Source organism: Dendropsophus ebraccatus, chromosome 7 (assembly GCF_027789765.1).
Source record: "Dendropsophus ebraccatus isolate aDenEbr1 chromosome 7, aDenEbr1.pat, whole genome shotgun sequence".
Taxonomy (NCBI): Eukaryota; Metazoa; Chordata; class Amphibia; order Anura; family Hylidae; genus Dendropsophus; species Dendropsophus ebraccatus.
Window position 1 is genome coordinate 142,973,465 of NC_091460.1, and position 17,513 is coordinate 142,990,977.

At 42.6% G+C, this 17,513-nt stretch overlaps 1 protein-coding gene across 9 annotated transcripts in view; it reads right to left on the bottom strand.

Annotated features, from left to right (window-relative positions):
• The window catches only part of INPP4B (inositol polyphosphate-4-phosphatase type II B), a 394,433-nt gene that overhangs the window by 90,708 nt on the left and 286,212 nt on the right, over positions 1–17,513 (bottom strand). For all 9 annotated transcript variants that reach the window (XR_011364011.1, XM_069978640.1, XM_069978642.1 and 6 more), the window contains one exon: positions 5,131–5,261. Coding sequence is in view for 8 of the 9 variants with exons in the window: in XM_069978640.1 (XP_069834741.1) it covers positions 5,131–5,261 (131 nt within the window). In the remaining variant the exon portion in view is untranslated. The remainder of the gene's footprint in view (positions 1–5,130; positions 5,262–17,513) is intronic.

The window sequence follows — 17,513 nt, forward strand, 5'->3', positions numbered from 1 at the left end:
GCCAGTTTCACTTAACACCATGTTTAATAAATCTCCCTGGTGGTGTACAGTGAAACTGGCTCAGTTGCCCCCAGCAACCAATCAGATTCCACCTTTCATTTCTTAAAGAGTCTGTGAGAAATGAAAGGTGGAATCTGGTTGCTAGGGGCAACTAAGCCAGTTTCACTTTACACTATGTTTGATAAATCTCCCCCTTCATAACCCTTTTACATGTACTGTCCACCTACTTTTGGACCAATATATATATATATATATATATATATATATATATATATATATATATATATATATATATATATATATACACACACACACACACACACACATTTATGCCATTCAGTTCAGATGGAGCAGAGGACAAAACACAAAACACTCCTGTACAGTAAAATTTCATTCACTGTGAGTGAGGCGTTTTTTTTATTTTTTTTGCCAGTGGGAACGCAACATGATTTGCAATTAGAAAATAAAAGAAGCATTTAACGCTTCAGAAGACAAGAAACATGAAGTATAAAATAAACATCACAACTAGAAAGAAAAAAAAAAAAGATGGCCTGTTAGAGGTACAAAAACCACTTGCTTGAGAACAAATGAGTCCTAATATTGTGAGGCTTCAGGCAGCAATGTAGGAGCTAGGCCTGGAAAACATGTGGCTTAGATCTTAAGGAGGCTTACATACATTAGTGTAGATGCTATTCTCGGCTCTCGATATCTTCAATGTGAAGAAAACATCTCAGTCCTAATGAAGCTGTCAGTAAGTCAGCGCAGACAGGCACATGCTCCAGGGGCTATAAATAGGGAACCCGCCGGCCCTCTATGCTGCCCTTTCGGAGAGCCGTATACAGCGGTGACTGATATGCTGAGGTAAGCAGTCTGTCACTCATAATGGATGATTCACAGACTGCACTTACTTCATCGTATTGCAGCGCAGTGAGGTAGGAGTCGGACGTATTCATGAGACGTGGAAACTTTCTCTCTGTATATATATAGATCATACCTCCCAACTTTTGCAAAGAGCAAAGAGGGACATGTGCGCCGCGGTCCCAATAGCCACGCCCCCATATTGACCCTCCATAGCCACACCCCCATAGCAACCCTCCATAGCCACGCCCCTATATCAACCCTCCATAGCCACTACATGCTGCTGACTGAATAGTGCCCTATACAGTATCCAATCCCGCCAAAAATGCCCTATATGGTATCCAATCCCCCATTATAGTGCCCCACATAGAATCCAATCCCCCACATAGTGCCCCACATAGTATCCAATCCCCCACATAGTGCCCCACATAGTATCCAATGCCCCCATATAGTGACCAACATAGTATCCAATCCTCACATAGTGCCCCACATAGAATCCAATCCCCCACATAGTGCCCCACATAGTATCCAATCCCCCACATAGTGCCCCACATAGTATCCAATGCCCCATATAGTGCCCCACATAGTATCCAATCCCCCACATAGTGCCCCACATAGTATCCAATGCCCCATATAGTGCCCCACATAGTATCCAATGCCCCATATAGTGCCCCACATGGTATCCAATGCCCCATATAGTGCCCCACATAGTATCCAATGCCCCATATAGTGCCCCACATAGTAGCCATGCCCCCATATAGTGCCCCACATAGTAGCCAATCCCCATATAGTGTCCCACATAGTAGCCAATCCCCCCATATAGTGCCCCACATAGTAGCCAATCCCCATATAGTGCCCCACATAATAGCCAAACCCCCAGAGTGCCCACATAGTAGCCAATGCCCCCATATATGCCCCAGATAGTAGCCAATCCCCCATATAGTGCCCACATAGTAGCCAATGCCCCCATATATGCCCCAGATAGTAGCCAATCCCCCATATAGTGCCCACATAGTAGCCAATGCCCCCATATATGCCCCACATAGTAGCCAATCCCCCATATAGTGCCCCACATAGTAGCCAATCCCCCATATAGTGCCCCACATAGTAGCCAATCCCCCATATAGTGCCCCAACTAGTAGCCAATCCCCCATATATGCCCCACATAGTAGCCAATCCCCCATATATGCCCCACATAGTAGCCAATGCCGCCATATATACCCCACATAGTAGCCAATCCCCCAAATATGCCCCACATAGTAGCCAATCCCCCCATATAGTAGCCAATACCCCATATAGCGCCCCACAGAGTAGCCAATCCCCCCATTTGTGTGGCCCCAGCGGCAAAAACAATAAACCAGTAACTCACCTGTCCTCCGGTCCCAGCAGCTCATCTCCCGGCAGAGCGCGCACTCCCGTCATCCTCCGGGGCGGGCAGCGGGGTATACAGACACTGACTGTACCGGAAGTGATTCATGAACAGGTCACTTCCGGTACAGTTAGTGACTCTGTACCCCCGCTGCCCGCCCCGGAGGATGACGGGAGTGCGCGTTCTGCTGGGAGAGGAGCTGCTGGGACCGGAGGACAGGTGAGTAACTGATTTATTGTTTTTTTCGCTGGGGCCACTTAAAATGCGGGACACGGGGGGCCGTTCCGGGACCGCGGGACAGAACCCCGAAAACGGGACTGTCCCGCGAAATCCGGGACGGTTGGGAGGTATGATAGATGTGTCTGCACTTTATCTCTATTTACATAATAATTACTGTGTGTAGTACCGGGTTTCCCCGAAAATAAGGCACCCCATCTAGTCTATCAACTAGCCTAAAGTAAGGCACCCCGCACCCAAAATAAGGCAACCCACCCTAAACTAAGGCACCCTCTGAAAGTAAGGCACCCCTCGAAAGTTAGGCCACCAGCCAACGCCTGCCCGCCCCATGGACTCACCTAATCCCCTCGTGGATTCATAGCCAGCAGTCCACAGGCATACTAGTCCACGGCCCCCACGTCCTGCCGCATGCACCTGCTCCTGGACACACTGAGGATGTTGGTGAGTATTCTCGGGGGGGGGGGGGGGGGTTCTGGTTGGGCCGAGGGGGTGGGGAAAAAATAAGACATCCCCCGAAAATAAAACAAAGGGGGAGATTTATCAAAGATGGCGTAAGTAGAACTGGCTCAGTTGCCCCTAGCAACCAATCAGATTCCACCTTTCATTTTCCAAAGAGTCTGTGAGGAATGAAAGGTGGAATCTGATTGGTTGCTAGGGGCAACTGGGCCAGTTTCACTTTACACCAGGTTGATAAATCCCCCCCATAGTGCCTCTTTGGGAGCAAAAATTAATATAAGGCACTGTCTTATTTTCGGGAAAACGCGGTATATACAGTGCACTTAGAAATGGAGTGTCACCAAATCATGTTGTTGTGTAAGTAACGCAGTGCCGGAATCCGTGTCTGACACTTCTTCATGGAGCCCTCAGAAAGGGCGGCCTAAACAGACTGGTTCCCATTAACAAAGCTCAGAGTTACATTTACACGGAACGATTATCGGGTGAATTTTCGCGAAAACGATCTCATTGAGCGATAATCGTTCCATGTAAACGATCAAGCGATGAGTGAAAAATCGGTAATTTTGTTCTTTTAACATGTTTTTAAATCATCGTTCGTCGTTCGCTAAAAATTCGTAGATCGCTTCGTGTAAACAGTCTTTCAAAGATTCACCCTATGTAAAAGATGGGCTTAAGCGATCTTAAAAACGATCGCATTAACGATTTTTCTTACGAATTTTCTTACGATTTTTCTAACGATTTATTCGTCTAAACGCTGATCGTTATAAAAACCAAATCGTTGCTTCAAAATCGTTAAACGATCGATTGGGCGAATTATCGCTCCGTGTAAACGTAGCATAATGGTGCGTTTACACAGACAGATTTATCTGACAGATTTTTGAAGCCAAAGCCAGCCAAAGACTATAAACAGGGAACAGGTCATAAAGGAAAGACTGAGATTTCTCCTCTTTTACAACCCATTTCTGACTTTGGCTTCAATAATCTGTCAGAGAAATCTCTCTGTGTAAATGCACTATTAAGGTTTACCGAGCACATGTGTCCTTTCTTAGGTTATCAATACACATGATTTCTTAGATAATCATCTATAACACATGATTTAGTGACACTCTGTCAGGAGAGGAGCACTGTGCGCTCGGTTTGTCTATGTGTGTACATCCAGTTGTGTAAATGAAGCATTTTGGGTGTTCTGTTTGATAACATGTCCTAATATTGTGTTGTTTTAGTTCCAAGAAAATTTGAAGCATTTAAAGGGAAACTGATTGCACAGATATAAAAACATCCATACAGCTAGTTTCCAGTTACATATTATGGGTAGGTTCACACTACGGAACCCGAGCAGGGAATTTCTGATGGATTGCGTAGCTCGTACCCATTCACGGCCGCGCGCCCCTCCGCTCCGACATGTCAATTATTTTAACAGATAGCGGAATCGGGCCGCCCATAGAATGGGGTCTATGGAGCCGGCGTAAAGGCGTGCGGCCGTGAACGGGTATGAGATACGCAATCCATCAGAAATTCTCAGCTCAGGTTCTGTAGTGTAAACCTACCCTAAGGCTATGTTCACACACAGTATTTTTGCTCAGTACTTTGCAACCAAACCCAGGTGTGGATAGAAAACACAGAAAGGCTATGTTCTCACACTGCTGAAATTTAATGGATGGCCGTCATTTAATGGCAAATAATTACTGTTATTTTAAAGCAACGGCCGTTATTTGTCATTAAGTGGCAATTTTAATTCACTCCTACCCATAATATTATGATTTATTATTATTATTTTTTTTTTTTTGCAGACAAAACAGATCAGACATCCACGATAAAGGTAACTACAGTTTGCAATGCTCGCTTAACAGGTAACTGGAAACTGGTAACATTGTGTATCCTTGCTGTCAGTTTCCCCCATCTCTATTATCCACAAAAAGGGGGTTTCCCACAATTAATATTTATTACCTGTCCACATCTGGGGGCTACAACTACTGGGACCCTGAAAAACTAAAACTACTCTTTTTCCCATATCAACCAATCACAGCTCATCTCTAATTTCACCTGAGGAAATAAGATTTTTAGTAAAGCTGGGGGATCAAAAACTGATAGGCTCAATCCAAGATTTACTGCTGAAAAATACTAAAGAACAAAAAAATTAAAGAAAACTTGTGCATTGAATAGAAAACCTTCCCAGCGTGCTTGTGCTATAGTTTGATGTATTTAGGTACCTGTATATTTTTCAAGCTCCGCCAGGCTTTCCTGGTAGTCACCCAACATTTCTTCGTAATGAGTTATAACACTTTGCCGTAGATTGTCCCAGTGTGCCGACAGCTCCCCGAGTTCCTTTAGCTCCTCAATTCTGAAACAAAATAATTAGAATAAATATTATTGTTCACAAAACCAAATCCACAAAACATATTATGAGACATAAAGTCACATTAAAGGGTTTGGGCACCAAATAATATTTTCTTTCAAATCAACTGGTGCCAGAAAGTGGCAGAGATTTGTAATTTTCTTGTATTAAAGGGGTTATCCAGTACTTATCAACTGCTGTATGTCCTGCAGTAAGTGATGTATTCTTTCCAGTCAGGTTTTCTATGGGGATTTGCTGCTGCTCTGGACAATTCCTTACATGGACAGAGGTGGCAGCAGAGAGCACTGTGTCAGACTGGAAAGAATACACCACTTCCTGCAGGACATCCAGCAGCTGATAAGTACTGGAAGACTGGAGATTTCTTAATATAAATAAATTACAAATCTCTGGCACTTTCTGGCAGCAGTTGGATTGAAAGATTTTTTTTTGTGAACTACTCCTTTAACATCTTTGCCATAGTAATTAGTGTTCATTGTTAAATTTAAATAGGCCCAATAGCCTATGAGATATTTCTATCATGAAATAGTTGGGGGTGCCCTGATTACACACCTTTTACAGTTTCCTGATAGGCCCCCCCATTCCTGAGATATGTAGGTTTATAATTTGCCTGACGATTTATGTAATAGGTTGTCGTGAACCTAATTCTGATAATACGAGTGAATATTATGATGGGTGTGGAAACACAGTTAGGGGGTGTGAATGTTTTACTCTGAGGGGCTTGTATGCAGGATATTGCATCACATGATATCCACCCCCAAAAGGTTCACGCCCATCGGACTATTAACTGAATTGCTAGAGAAAACATAAACCCACATATGTCAGGAATGGAGGGATGTATTAGGAAATGGTATTCAGGACACCCTAAGTAATTCAATGACAGTAAAATCTATTTTTGGGAAGTTGATTCTACACAGACTGTATAAGCAAAGGCACGCCAGTATAGGTGTAGTGTCCCACTACGTGTTTTGTTGTTTTCTTTACACCTAGGCAAAAGTGTGTCTTTCAGGTGCCACAGTTAGTGCAGTTAACTGCTGTACCCTACGCCAACCACTAGGTGTCACACTCCCCCAGGGCACAGATGCAGTCAGGAAGGAAGGTTTAGCTACACCCCCCCCCTCCCTTTTACATTGTCTTACTGTAGTTAGTCAGTTGCGGCCTGGCTTCAGGCCAGACAGGACGCCGAAAATCTAGTCTTAGATGGAGAAGAGAGAACACCTGTTTTCCAGTGCTAGATGCAACCTCAGTTATGCATTGCTAGACCTAGCCTCAGGGTAGCCGGAGATGAGGGAGCAACCCTCCCTTGCCTACACTGTAAATCCCCTTTCTCACGACAGTCACCCCCTAAGAAAGGAGAGGAAAGTAAGACTGATCCCCAGTAGAGCACAGTGCAAGATAGCCGCTCTCTACTGAACTTCACTCGGCTGAGTAGGAAGGAATCCACAAGCCAGCTACCCCCCAGAGATGGAGGCCTGGGACTCGTACTACCAATCAGGATAGTAACCTGACCGTCAGAAGGCGGTCAGATAAGATAACAAAGACATCTATAGAGTATGAGGACTTCTTCAAGTTCCCATATACACTTCACAACATCCCGGCAGAGTACTGTTCTAATTAGGCAAGAGGCCATCCTATCTGGCCCCTGACACTTGCTATTGTTCTGTTTTCTTATCTACTCCTTTTCTGCAAGCTATCACTGTTGTTAGGTTATTACAGGCCACGGTATAGGCAGAAGAGGTTAGTAACCATAGTCTAGAGTAGGACCACCCAGCATCAAAGTATAGTCAGAAGAAGGGTATAGTCAATAGTAGCACTGATTTTATACTAATGTATCCAAATTAGAGGGAAGATCAGCTCTTTTGTACTTATTTTTTAGTATTTTTAGATTTTCTAACCTGGAGAATTATGTGAATCAATTTGTAACTATAAAAAGTTTGAGCCAAGGTCCAAGACTATTACCTCGAAATCAAAGATTAGAACAGCATGAAATCCAAAATATCAAAGAAACTAGACATTTTACCTAATCTGATTCACAAGCAGAACATGGAGAAGTGGTTTTACTGTTGGCTTACAAATGTGGACTGAACTTTTATACATAAAAATAATAAATATGTTATTGGAAAAAAAAGCATTTGTGTTCAAAAGCTGCAAATTATGGCATCCGGCAACCTTTTATTCTTCTTGCTTCTCACTTTTTGAAAAGTGGCAAGAAAAGTAGAAAAGGGACCATGGCTAATGGCACGAAATTGATGGAAATCTATTCTTCCTCATTTTCTGTTTCTGTTAAAAGAAAACTCTGGCCAAAATGTATTTTTTAATATGTTATTACATAAGGAAAGTTAGACAAATTGCTAATGTACACTAATTATGGGAAATGCACATATACTGCTATTTCCGTCAATTTAGTAGATCAGGCAGGCTTCAATTTCTCTAAAAAACTGCGACATCACGAATCAAGTGTAATTCAAGTGTCCAGCAGGGGGCGCAGTATATGTAGAAGTCAATGTAGTGTATTGTCTATGGAACTCGATGTAGTTTTAGTGAGATGATTTTTTACACTACAAAATCCTTTATTGATTTTTATGGATTAATTTGGGGAGCAAGGACACTTGCATCTCCCTCTCTCCCCCTACCTACCGGCACCAGGCAGCATAGGGAGGGAGGGGGAAAGGTAGTCAGACGCACAGGCACCTCTCTCCCTTCCTACCCAGTGCTGTGCAGGCTGAGCACAGGTCAGAAGCGCTGATATCATGAGCAGATGATGGGATGAGTAGTACAGCGTGTATCTGGCCCACAGCTTCATGCAGGGAGGGAGGGAGGTAGTTAGATGCACGGGCACCTCTCTCCCTTCCTGCCGTCCATCTCACTATCTCTTGGTGTGATCGCTCGCAATCGGCAGCACAGGGTGGGAGAGAGGATAAAGGATTTTGTACTGTAAAAAATAATCTTACTAAACACTACACTACATAGACTTCTACATATACTGCGCCCCCTGCTGGACACTTGATGTGAAATACATCCAATTTGTGACATTTCCCATAATTAGTGTACATTAGGAACTTTCCCTATGTAATAACATATTAAAAAAATACATTTTGGCCGGAGTTGTCCTTTAAAGACTGTCCAAGATGCACTAAAGGTGAGTTTACACAGAGAGATCACTGAAGCCAAATCCAGGAACAGGCTATAAACAGGGAACAGGTCATAAAGGAAAGACTGAGATTTCATCTCTTCTCAAATCCATTCCTGGCTTTGGCTTCAAAAATCTGGCAGATAAATGTGTGTGTAAAGGCAGCATGAGGGCATACTGTAGATCTCTCAATAAACTGAGCACATTTGACTCTAATATAATTCAATTTAAGTACGCTGATGGGAAAAGGATGTGTAATTTAAAAAAGCACTCCCACCCCCAGGCAACTAGACCGGTCGTCTATCGATTGTGATTTCTTCTTTGTCAGTCACTTCCATTCTTACATTGTCCCATTTTCCCTGCTTTCAGGTAATAATTTACAAGAACCATCTGTAATTTTCCTGCCTGATATAACCCACACCCTGAACAGGGCCATTGTTGATGGATAGTCAATGTTTATCCTGTTTCCCCAAAATAAGACATCCCCTGAAAGTAAGGCCTAGTATAGGTTTTGCTGAATTGCTAAATATAAGGCCTTCCCCGAAAGTAAGGCCTAGCAAAGTTTTTGTTTGAAAGCATGGCCGCCACACAGAACACCAGGGCATGGAGCTGGGATTCTTTTTTGCCGCCGTTGTCCCCTACCTTCGCCGCCTGTCACAAAGCAGCTGCATGCAGGACATGAAGACTGTGACCCGATCTTTCCTTCTGCGGCTGTCACTTCTAAATATGTAGCCAAGGCATCAAAAGGCATGTTGCCTGCCACCATACCCGTTGTCTCCTACTGCCAGATGTACAGCTGCACACAGTCTGATGTTATCCGGTCACCTGCCACCATGCCGTACACTGTCCCTGTTGTGCTGTACGAGTGTGCTGTGGTGAGCTCCCCCTGGTGGCTGGAAGCTGCCATGCCATACACTGTCCCTGCTGTGCTGGACAAGTGTGCTGTGGTAAGCTCCCCCTGGTGGCCAGAAGCCCCCAAACCATACGCTCTGTCCCTGCTGTGCTGTACGAGTGTGCTTCTTCATGTAAAAATAAGATATCCTGAAAATAAGACCTAGTGCATCTTTAGGAGCAAAAATTTATATGATGCTGTCCTATTTTGGGAAACATTATGTACATAGCGGGTACACTGTATAATGCGGCACTAAGCAGGGACAACAAAACCTATGAAATATTCCGGCGTCTCTGATGCAGAAATCTCAATCTGCAGAAAGTCCGTTCATGCGCTGACAAATCAGGATATTCCAGTGAATCACTGCCCGACTATAATCATCTGCTTGGAACTCAGACAAACAGAAAATGAATTTGGGATAATGTTGTGACTTGGAATTAGAGACACTTAGTTTTAATGTGGCTTTTTGAGTAGGAAACAAACCGCCATTTGTTCAGTACATTTGTGTTGGCCCCAGAAACGAGACGGTTATTGCAAAATGATTTAATCTTCTACAAACACGTTCACACAGCTGAACAATAGACCCATTCTGCCGGCAGATTCTGATGGGAAACTTCAAAAGGCAGAATGGTAAGATTTTTTTTCCCCTGATGGGTTCCTTAACTCTTCATTTATTTGTCCTGTATAAAGAGAAATACAAGGCCGTCAAAGGTCCGTTCCTCATGTCGCCCTGTATGGGGCTCCCCATCTGGTGACAGCTGCAGATACTGTTGGGCACTACCTGTACCACAGGTCACAGCATTACTAGGACTTGGGACCGGGATCTAAATCATAACACACTAGTAAAAGAAAATCTGTCGTCTTTGGCTGGCACTGCTGGATAGCTGTTGGGGTGAGGAGACACTTGTTGCCTTTCGTATAGCTAGCCGTCCTTGCAGAATGTAGAAAAAATGCTTTTATTCTCTAGTACAAAGGCTTTCCCGAGCTTCTGAGGTGCAGTAAGCTGTAAAACCTCCTTATTCCCTTCTCCTATACCTGTTTCTGCTTGGGACTTCGTTTCCTGCTGTCAATCAAGAACGGACGGGGAGTGAGGCGGCATTCTAGCTTGCAGCTTTTCTGAATTTTGTGAAAGCTTCTTTAAAGGAAAAATATTTTTCTTTCAAATCAACTGGTTTTAGAAAGTTACATAAAATTGTATTTTACTTCTATTTAAAAATCTCCAGTCTTCCAGTACTTATCAGCTGTTGTATGTCCTGCAGGAAGTGGTTTATTCTTTCCATTCTGGCACAGTGCTCTCTGCTGCCACCTCTGTCCATGCCAAGAACTGTCCAGAGCAGCAGCAAATCCTCATAAAAAAACCATCTCCTGCTCTGGACAGTTCCTGTCTCTGACAGAGGTGGCAGCAGAGAGCGCTGTGTCAGACTGACTGAAAAGAAAACAACATTTCCTGCAGGACATACAACAGCTGATAAGTACTGGAAAGCTGGAGATTTTTAAACAGAAGTAAAAGACAAATCTATATAACTTTCCGAAACCAGTTCATTTGGAAGAAAAAGTTTCACTGGAGTACCCCTTTTACACTTTTTTTTGGGGGGTGGGGGCATACCCCTATGCTGGTCTTACAAGTCCCACCCCTATGCCCCATGTCTGATTTACTAAGAGGGGCATAGCGCTTAATAAATCCGGCTGATGTGATGCTGCCATATAGCGGTCCCAAACATCTATACTGGCTCATAGCTGCTGTAGATTTCTGTGACTGCCATATGGTAGCTTCACATCTGCCGGATTTACTGAGAATTGTGCACCTCTTAGTATATTTACACCTGCTAGTGGGAGTAAATTCTAATAATTCAGGCAGGAAGGTGGCCGCACCTCCCCCCACCCTTGCTCGGGCGTACTTCAGGAAACATTCACAGATTTTTCAGAAAATACACCGGGTGCAAGTTTGATAAATTCCCCCCCCCCCCCCTTGTACTATAGAATTAAAGCATTTTTTTGTACATTCTAGAAGCACAGCTGGATACATGAAAGGTACTGTGTGTCCCCTTGAACTAACAGAATCTAAAGGCCCTATTCCACAGAACGATTATCGGCCGTTACAGCTGATAGACGTCCCGTGGAATAGAAGGCAACGATCAGCCGTCATCGTTCATGTCAGCTGATCATTGCTGCCGTCGCGTGTAATAGCGGCGTCAGCGAGCAGGGAACGAGGAGCAAACAATCGCTGACAGCGCTCGCTTGCTCCTCTCTGTCGGCCCGTGGAATAGGGGCTTAACAGTGTCAGCAGTTTAGAAAGTAAATTACGACTGATAAATTCCCTTTTAGGATCCCCCTTTATGGTCAGTGCCTTATGACTAGGTTATATCTTTAATTGGACCTTCCTTTTTAAAAAAAAAAAAAAATTGTGGCTCCAGATCAAGCACTGACTGCAAGCGGGAAGCGTAGGGAGCGGCTGCCTGAACGATTTTTAGGATTGTCTGGGTGGCCCGTAGGAGAGAGCTACAGTCTGCTGCTGCCGCTCCTGTTGCATGGAGCGATGGCCAGTAGACAGTCGCTATTGTTGTAGTTTTTTTTTTAAATGTCGAAAGACAAGGATCAGCCGACATCTTGCTTGTCAGCTGATTGTTGCCTTATAACTCTAGCTATTAAACCAAGCGACTATCGGCCGAATACGGCCGATAATCGCTTGGTGTAATAGGGCCTTTAGACTCGTAAATTGAGCAACCTACAGTGTCTTCTTAAGCTAATCTTCCTGAGATTAGTGATCATTTTACCATGGTGGTCTACTAGGCATTGCTCTCGCCTAGCCAGAATCCTAGTCTGTACTGATGAGGGGCAACACCCTGAAACAGCTGTCTGTGGATGAATATCTGACTTCGGAATTTTTCTTGCCATATTTTTAGATGGATTGAAATGGATATTGAGTAAAAGGGCCACCTAATATGGTGGTTTTAGTGGTCTCCTTAAAGGAGCCACCCCTTGGCTAGGTCCTTCCTTGGAGGAATATCTGTCTAGTTCCGTGTTTCAAGACTCTTAAATGAGGCTCCATGGACTCTTTTTGTATGTTTGTCTTTCCCAGGGGGCAATGCACCTACTTTTTTGCTGTGTTAATCACTTTCACTAGCAACCTACAGTGTCTTCTTTAGCTGATCTTCCTGAGATCAGTGATCATTTAACCATGGTGGTCTACTAGGCATTGCTCTCACCTAGCCAGAATCCTATTCCGTACTGATGAGGGGCAACATCCCAAAACAGCTGTCTGTGGATTGATACCTGACTTCGGAATTTCTCTTGCCATAGTCTTAGATGGATTGAGATGGATATTGAGTAAAAGGGCCACCTAATATGGTGGTTTTGGTGGTCTCCTTAAAGGAGCCATCCCTTGGCTCGGTCATTCCTTGGAGAAATATCTGGCTAGTTCCGTGTTTCAAGACTCTTAAATGAGGCTCCATGGACTCTTTTTGCATATCTGTGTGTTGAATGATAGAGAGTGGGGCCCTAGAATAATAATCTCTGACAATACAATCTGGTGCTGGAAAAGTGGAATATTGTTGTGTATATAAACACACATCCATCCGTCCCCCACAAATGTATACGCACAAATAAAAACTCAAACTCCCAGCAGCAAAACTATAAACGAATAAATAAAAATACGCTTTCAAATTTGTGGAAAAGTGTTAGCAATAAAAATTAAAAGGCGCAATGGATTCATTTCAGCTTTTGAGGCTTAAAAAATGTTATTACCGAGCGATTTAGCCTGTTACAGCAATCTATGCGTATGATGAATTAAGATTGTGCTAAACAGGATTTACTATTGGGAAGCAATTCCGATTACAAAAATCCTCCTGTTCTGTTCCTTCTGATAATACAGATACAAAATCAAATAGAGGAAACACTTTTGAAGGCTGAAAAAAATCTTCTTGGGTTCCTCCCACTCAAATGTATTAAAGAGGTAGTTCACAAAAAAGAGAGCACTATGTCAGACTGGAAATAATACAGAACATGCAGCAGCTTCTAAGTACTGGAAGACAAGATTTTTTTTTTTAAATAGAAGTAAATTACAAATCTCTGGCACTTGCTGAGACCAACTGATTTGAAAGAATTTTTCTTTTTTGTGAACTACCCCTTTAACATCTACCAGTCCAGGCGTGGGTTATCCAGGCTTAGAACAAACACGACTACTGTACATTCTTGAAAAAACAGCGCCACCACATCACTGAAGTTCAGAAGAGTAACCGCAGAAATGCAAACTTATGATTGTGGCAGTTTAGGCCATTAATTGTGCAGAATCAATAACAGCATTTTAATAGTTTGGACATTTCCGCATGCTATTGTTATATAGTATTTTTTTAATTTGAATATTTGTTTGTCCTCATTAGGGGCTGAAGCCCTCAATAAGCCCCTGGCTGCCATGACAAGCAATCAGCACCTTGTGATTGCATTGTATACTGGTGTTCTTGATATACAAAATGCCAGTGGGAATAAAGTTGGTTTCACATATGGCAGGTTTTTTGGAAAACTGCGGCTGCAGTGTTTGTGCCAAAACCAGAAGGGGATCCATTAGGAAAGAGCAGTACATGTTCTCCCTTCCATCCCATTTGAATCCTCTTTTGCCTTTGGCACAAAAACATCAGTGTCAGTTTAAAAAAAAATAAAAAAAAAAATTGCCATATGGGAAACCAGCATTAAGGAAGTAAGTACAGCTAAGACTTGCCATAACAAAAAACAAAACCAGTAAACAAAAAAAAAATTAAAGTATTCAGCATCAATAAAATCCAATAAAACAGTGACAACTTGTTGCAGCTTACAATACTGTAATGCTGTTATTCTGCTATTTTGCCCAATTCTGCACTTTAAATTCTGTTTGAAAAACTTATTTTCAGCGGGAAAAAGTTGCAAGTTGAGTTTTTATGTTTGGTATAACTATTTTATTTTATGTTGGAATCCATCCAGACTTGCTTGTTAGGACATTTCCCAACCTTTTTTATTTTATAGATTACCTTTATTTTGTGGTTTTTCTGATAATGAGACATTTGTACACAATACTTGGAATCTATTCGCCTTCTGTAATAAACTGTCCTGGTCTTCTTTCTGATGATCAGTGGGTGTTTAAGCATTCACTGCTGTGGAAGACAGGGAAGAGGAAGGAGACCAGGACTGCCCCATGCTGTGACGACATCGACCCAAGATGGCGCCCGGGAGAAGAGGACGGGTTGACAGTGTTTTGGTATGTATACTTTATTTAACTTCCAGGTGGGGGGGAGTTATATAACTTTGTAATGTGTGTTAATTAAGCAGAAAAAGAAATCTTCTGCACTACCACTTTAAGGCTATGTTCACACTTTTGTAATGACAAAGGCCATGTCAAACAACGGCCGTTGTCTTAAACGTTCATCATCAACATCATTTTCTTTCATTTGGATTGCAGGCACATTTGGGTGTGCCTGCAATTAAAATGTTAAAATTGTCAACAACGACCATTATTATAAAACAAAAAAAAAACTCCCTGTGAACATAGCCTCAATGAAAATTCTGATTTCTGGCAAATACCAACAAGGATAGGGTATCAAAAACTGGTTTATTAAACTCCTAATAAAGTCATAAAGAGTCCATCTTCAGTCAGCTGTTTAGCTCCCCCTAGTGACGGCTACGTGCACCATGAATTTGATCATTTAGCTCTGTGAAAAGAAAATCGCTAGATTTCTAAAGTAAAAAAAATTGCTCCGACTATTACAAAAGCTAAAATATCAGATTAGCTCAAAATTATATATATATATATATATATATATATATATATATATATATATATATATATATATAGAGAGAGAGAGAGAGAGAGAGAGAGTCTATATAGATTAAAAGAGAGAAATGATTGGTGAATTTTGAGCATTTTTTGGCTCAGGAGATTTCCTGATCTACAGCGGAAGCCTTTGAATTCTGCAGCCAGGGTATACATAATTTAAGCAAATCAAGTGCTGCCGGCATTATTGGAGATAGAGTCTCAGTTCATTTGTGGAAACAGAAATAATAATGGACTCGTCCAGCTCGACGTTTCCCTGCGAGACCGTCCGATTCCAATAAGATATCAATAAAACACAAAATGTATTTATTATCGCGGCTGATGTTATTTTTGTCTACAAAGTAAACAGTGTTTGTTATTACGAGCTAAGTATATTATCGAGCTCCAGTAACACGCCTCGGGCTCGCTCGAAAAAGAAAGACTTAAAAGCTTTGTCTTTATGCCTCCTCCATTATTTAGTGACTAAGAAACTCCTGCACAACTGCGTGGAAGCAATTAACATCCATAAGTGCAAGGAAAGGCCTGAACCCTGCTGACTGGATCTACCCCCTGCCTTCTAGAAAGGTAGAAAGACCCCGTAGGAGAATGTTCAGGGTGCTGAGGATGGAGACGACGCTTTGAAAGATGAAAAAGCGTAAACAGTGTTTGATAAAGCAAACGGGATAAGTTTGTCAGAGCTTGATGTTTCGCAGTTTGGGAAACTTTTCTATTTATATGCGCGTTGGGTATAATAAATTGCTGCTAAAATTGACACAACCTGTCCGCCGGGCACAATTGATTTTTACAATAATTTCAAATTTACAAAGAAAAATGTGCAACAAAGTAAAACAACATGTCATAGACAGATATAAGGAATGCTATCCGGGGCTTTGGTTTAAAAATTCTTATAATGGAATGCAAAAAAATAATACTCAGACTTTACTTTTTTTTTTTCTACAACCGATTCTAGAGCTAAGCGCATGCTAGGGGCCAACTCTGAATTCGTTAAAAGGGAATCTGTCACTAGGTTTATTCCGTTCTGAGGGCAGCATACACTAGTGACAGAAATGCTAAACAGATCGGTGTATTACTGATATCATTCTGTTCAGCCGTTCTCCTAATATGCAGGAGAATAGGGTTCTTGTCACACCCCTCCCACCGCCCTCCAGCTGCCTATACACAGCAAGGATAGATAACTGCCAACTGCCAATATCTGGCAGGGTTTTCTGCTTCTCATGAATATCCAGGACTACTGGGCTCATGCACGTAATGGAGAGGATGTGGATGCAATTTTGAAACCCTCACTTAGTTGTATTGCACTGTATATTGCTTTAACTCTGCAGCAATTCCACCAGGTCCAGAGTCACAGTACGGCTATGTTGACACACTGTCCAAATGAAGGACTTTTTTACTGGACGTCTGTTATTTAAAGTGACTCTGTATCCATCAACCCACCCCATCAATCTGCAAGTACAATCTGTTTGATGAGAATAAATCCTTACCGGTCGTGTCTTTTAAAATGTGCCCGGTGTCTTGGTTAGAGCAAAAAATTATCTTTTAATCAGTAGCAGCCGAACTGGTGTGGAATAGAGCGTCTGTGCCCCAGGTCTGTGACGCCTCTCCTTTCTTCCTCCTCATAATTAGGAACATCCCCAGGCAGGATTTCTATTCATCACTCTTCTAAACTGCACCTATATCGCTATAGCATATGTGCAGTGTTTAGACAAGTGATGAATAGGAGAAATCCTGCCTGGGGGTGTTCCTAATGATGAGGAGGGTGAGAATATAGACAAACCAATACGCACTAAGGCAATACTTCCAGACTACCCGATTCCATCAAATCCGGTCACAGCCACAGTATAAACAAGTGTGGTCATGGGAAATGGGGAGGGTGGGGAAAAAAGAAAGGAGAGGCGTCGCAGACCTGAGACATAGACACTCTAGGTCACACCAGCTTAACTCGGCTGCTACAGATTAAGGCTGGGTTCACACTACGTATATTTGAGGCTGTATATTTGAGGCTGTATAGCAACCAAAACCAGGAGTGGATTGAAAACCCAGAAAGGATCTGTTCACACAATGGTGAAATTGAGTGGATGGCCGCCATTTATTGTTGTTATTGCTGTTATTTTAAAACAACGGCTGTTATATTGAAATAATGGCCGTTATTTACCGTTATATGGCGGCCATCCACTCAATTTCAACATTGTGTGAACAGATCCTTTCTGGGTTTTCAATCCACTCCTGGTTTTGGTTGCTATGAGGACCTGACATGAGGACCAAATACAGCCTGAAATATACATAGTGTGAACCCAGCCTAAAAGAAAAATTTTAGTTCTAACCGAGGCACCGGGCACATTTTGAAAGACACGACTGGTAAGGATTTACTCTCATCAAACGGACTGTACTAGCGGTTTAGTGGTGCGGTTTGGTGGATAC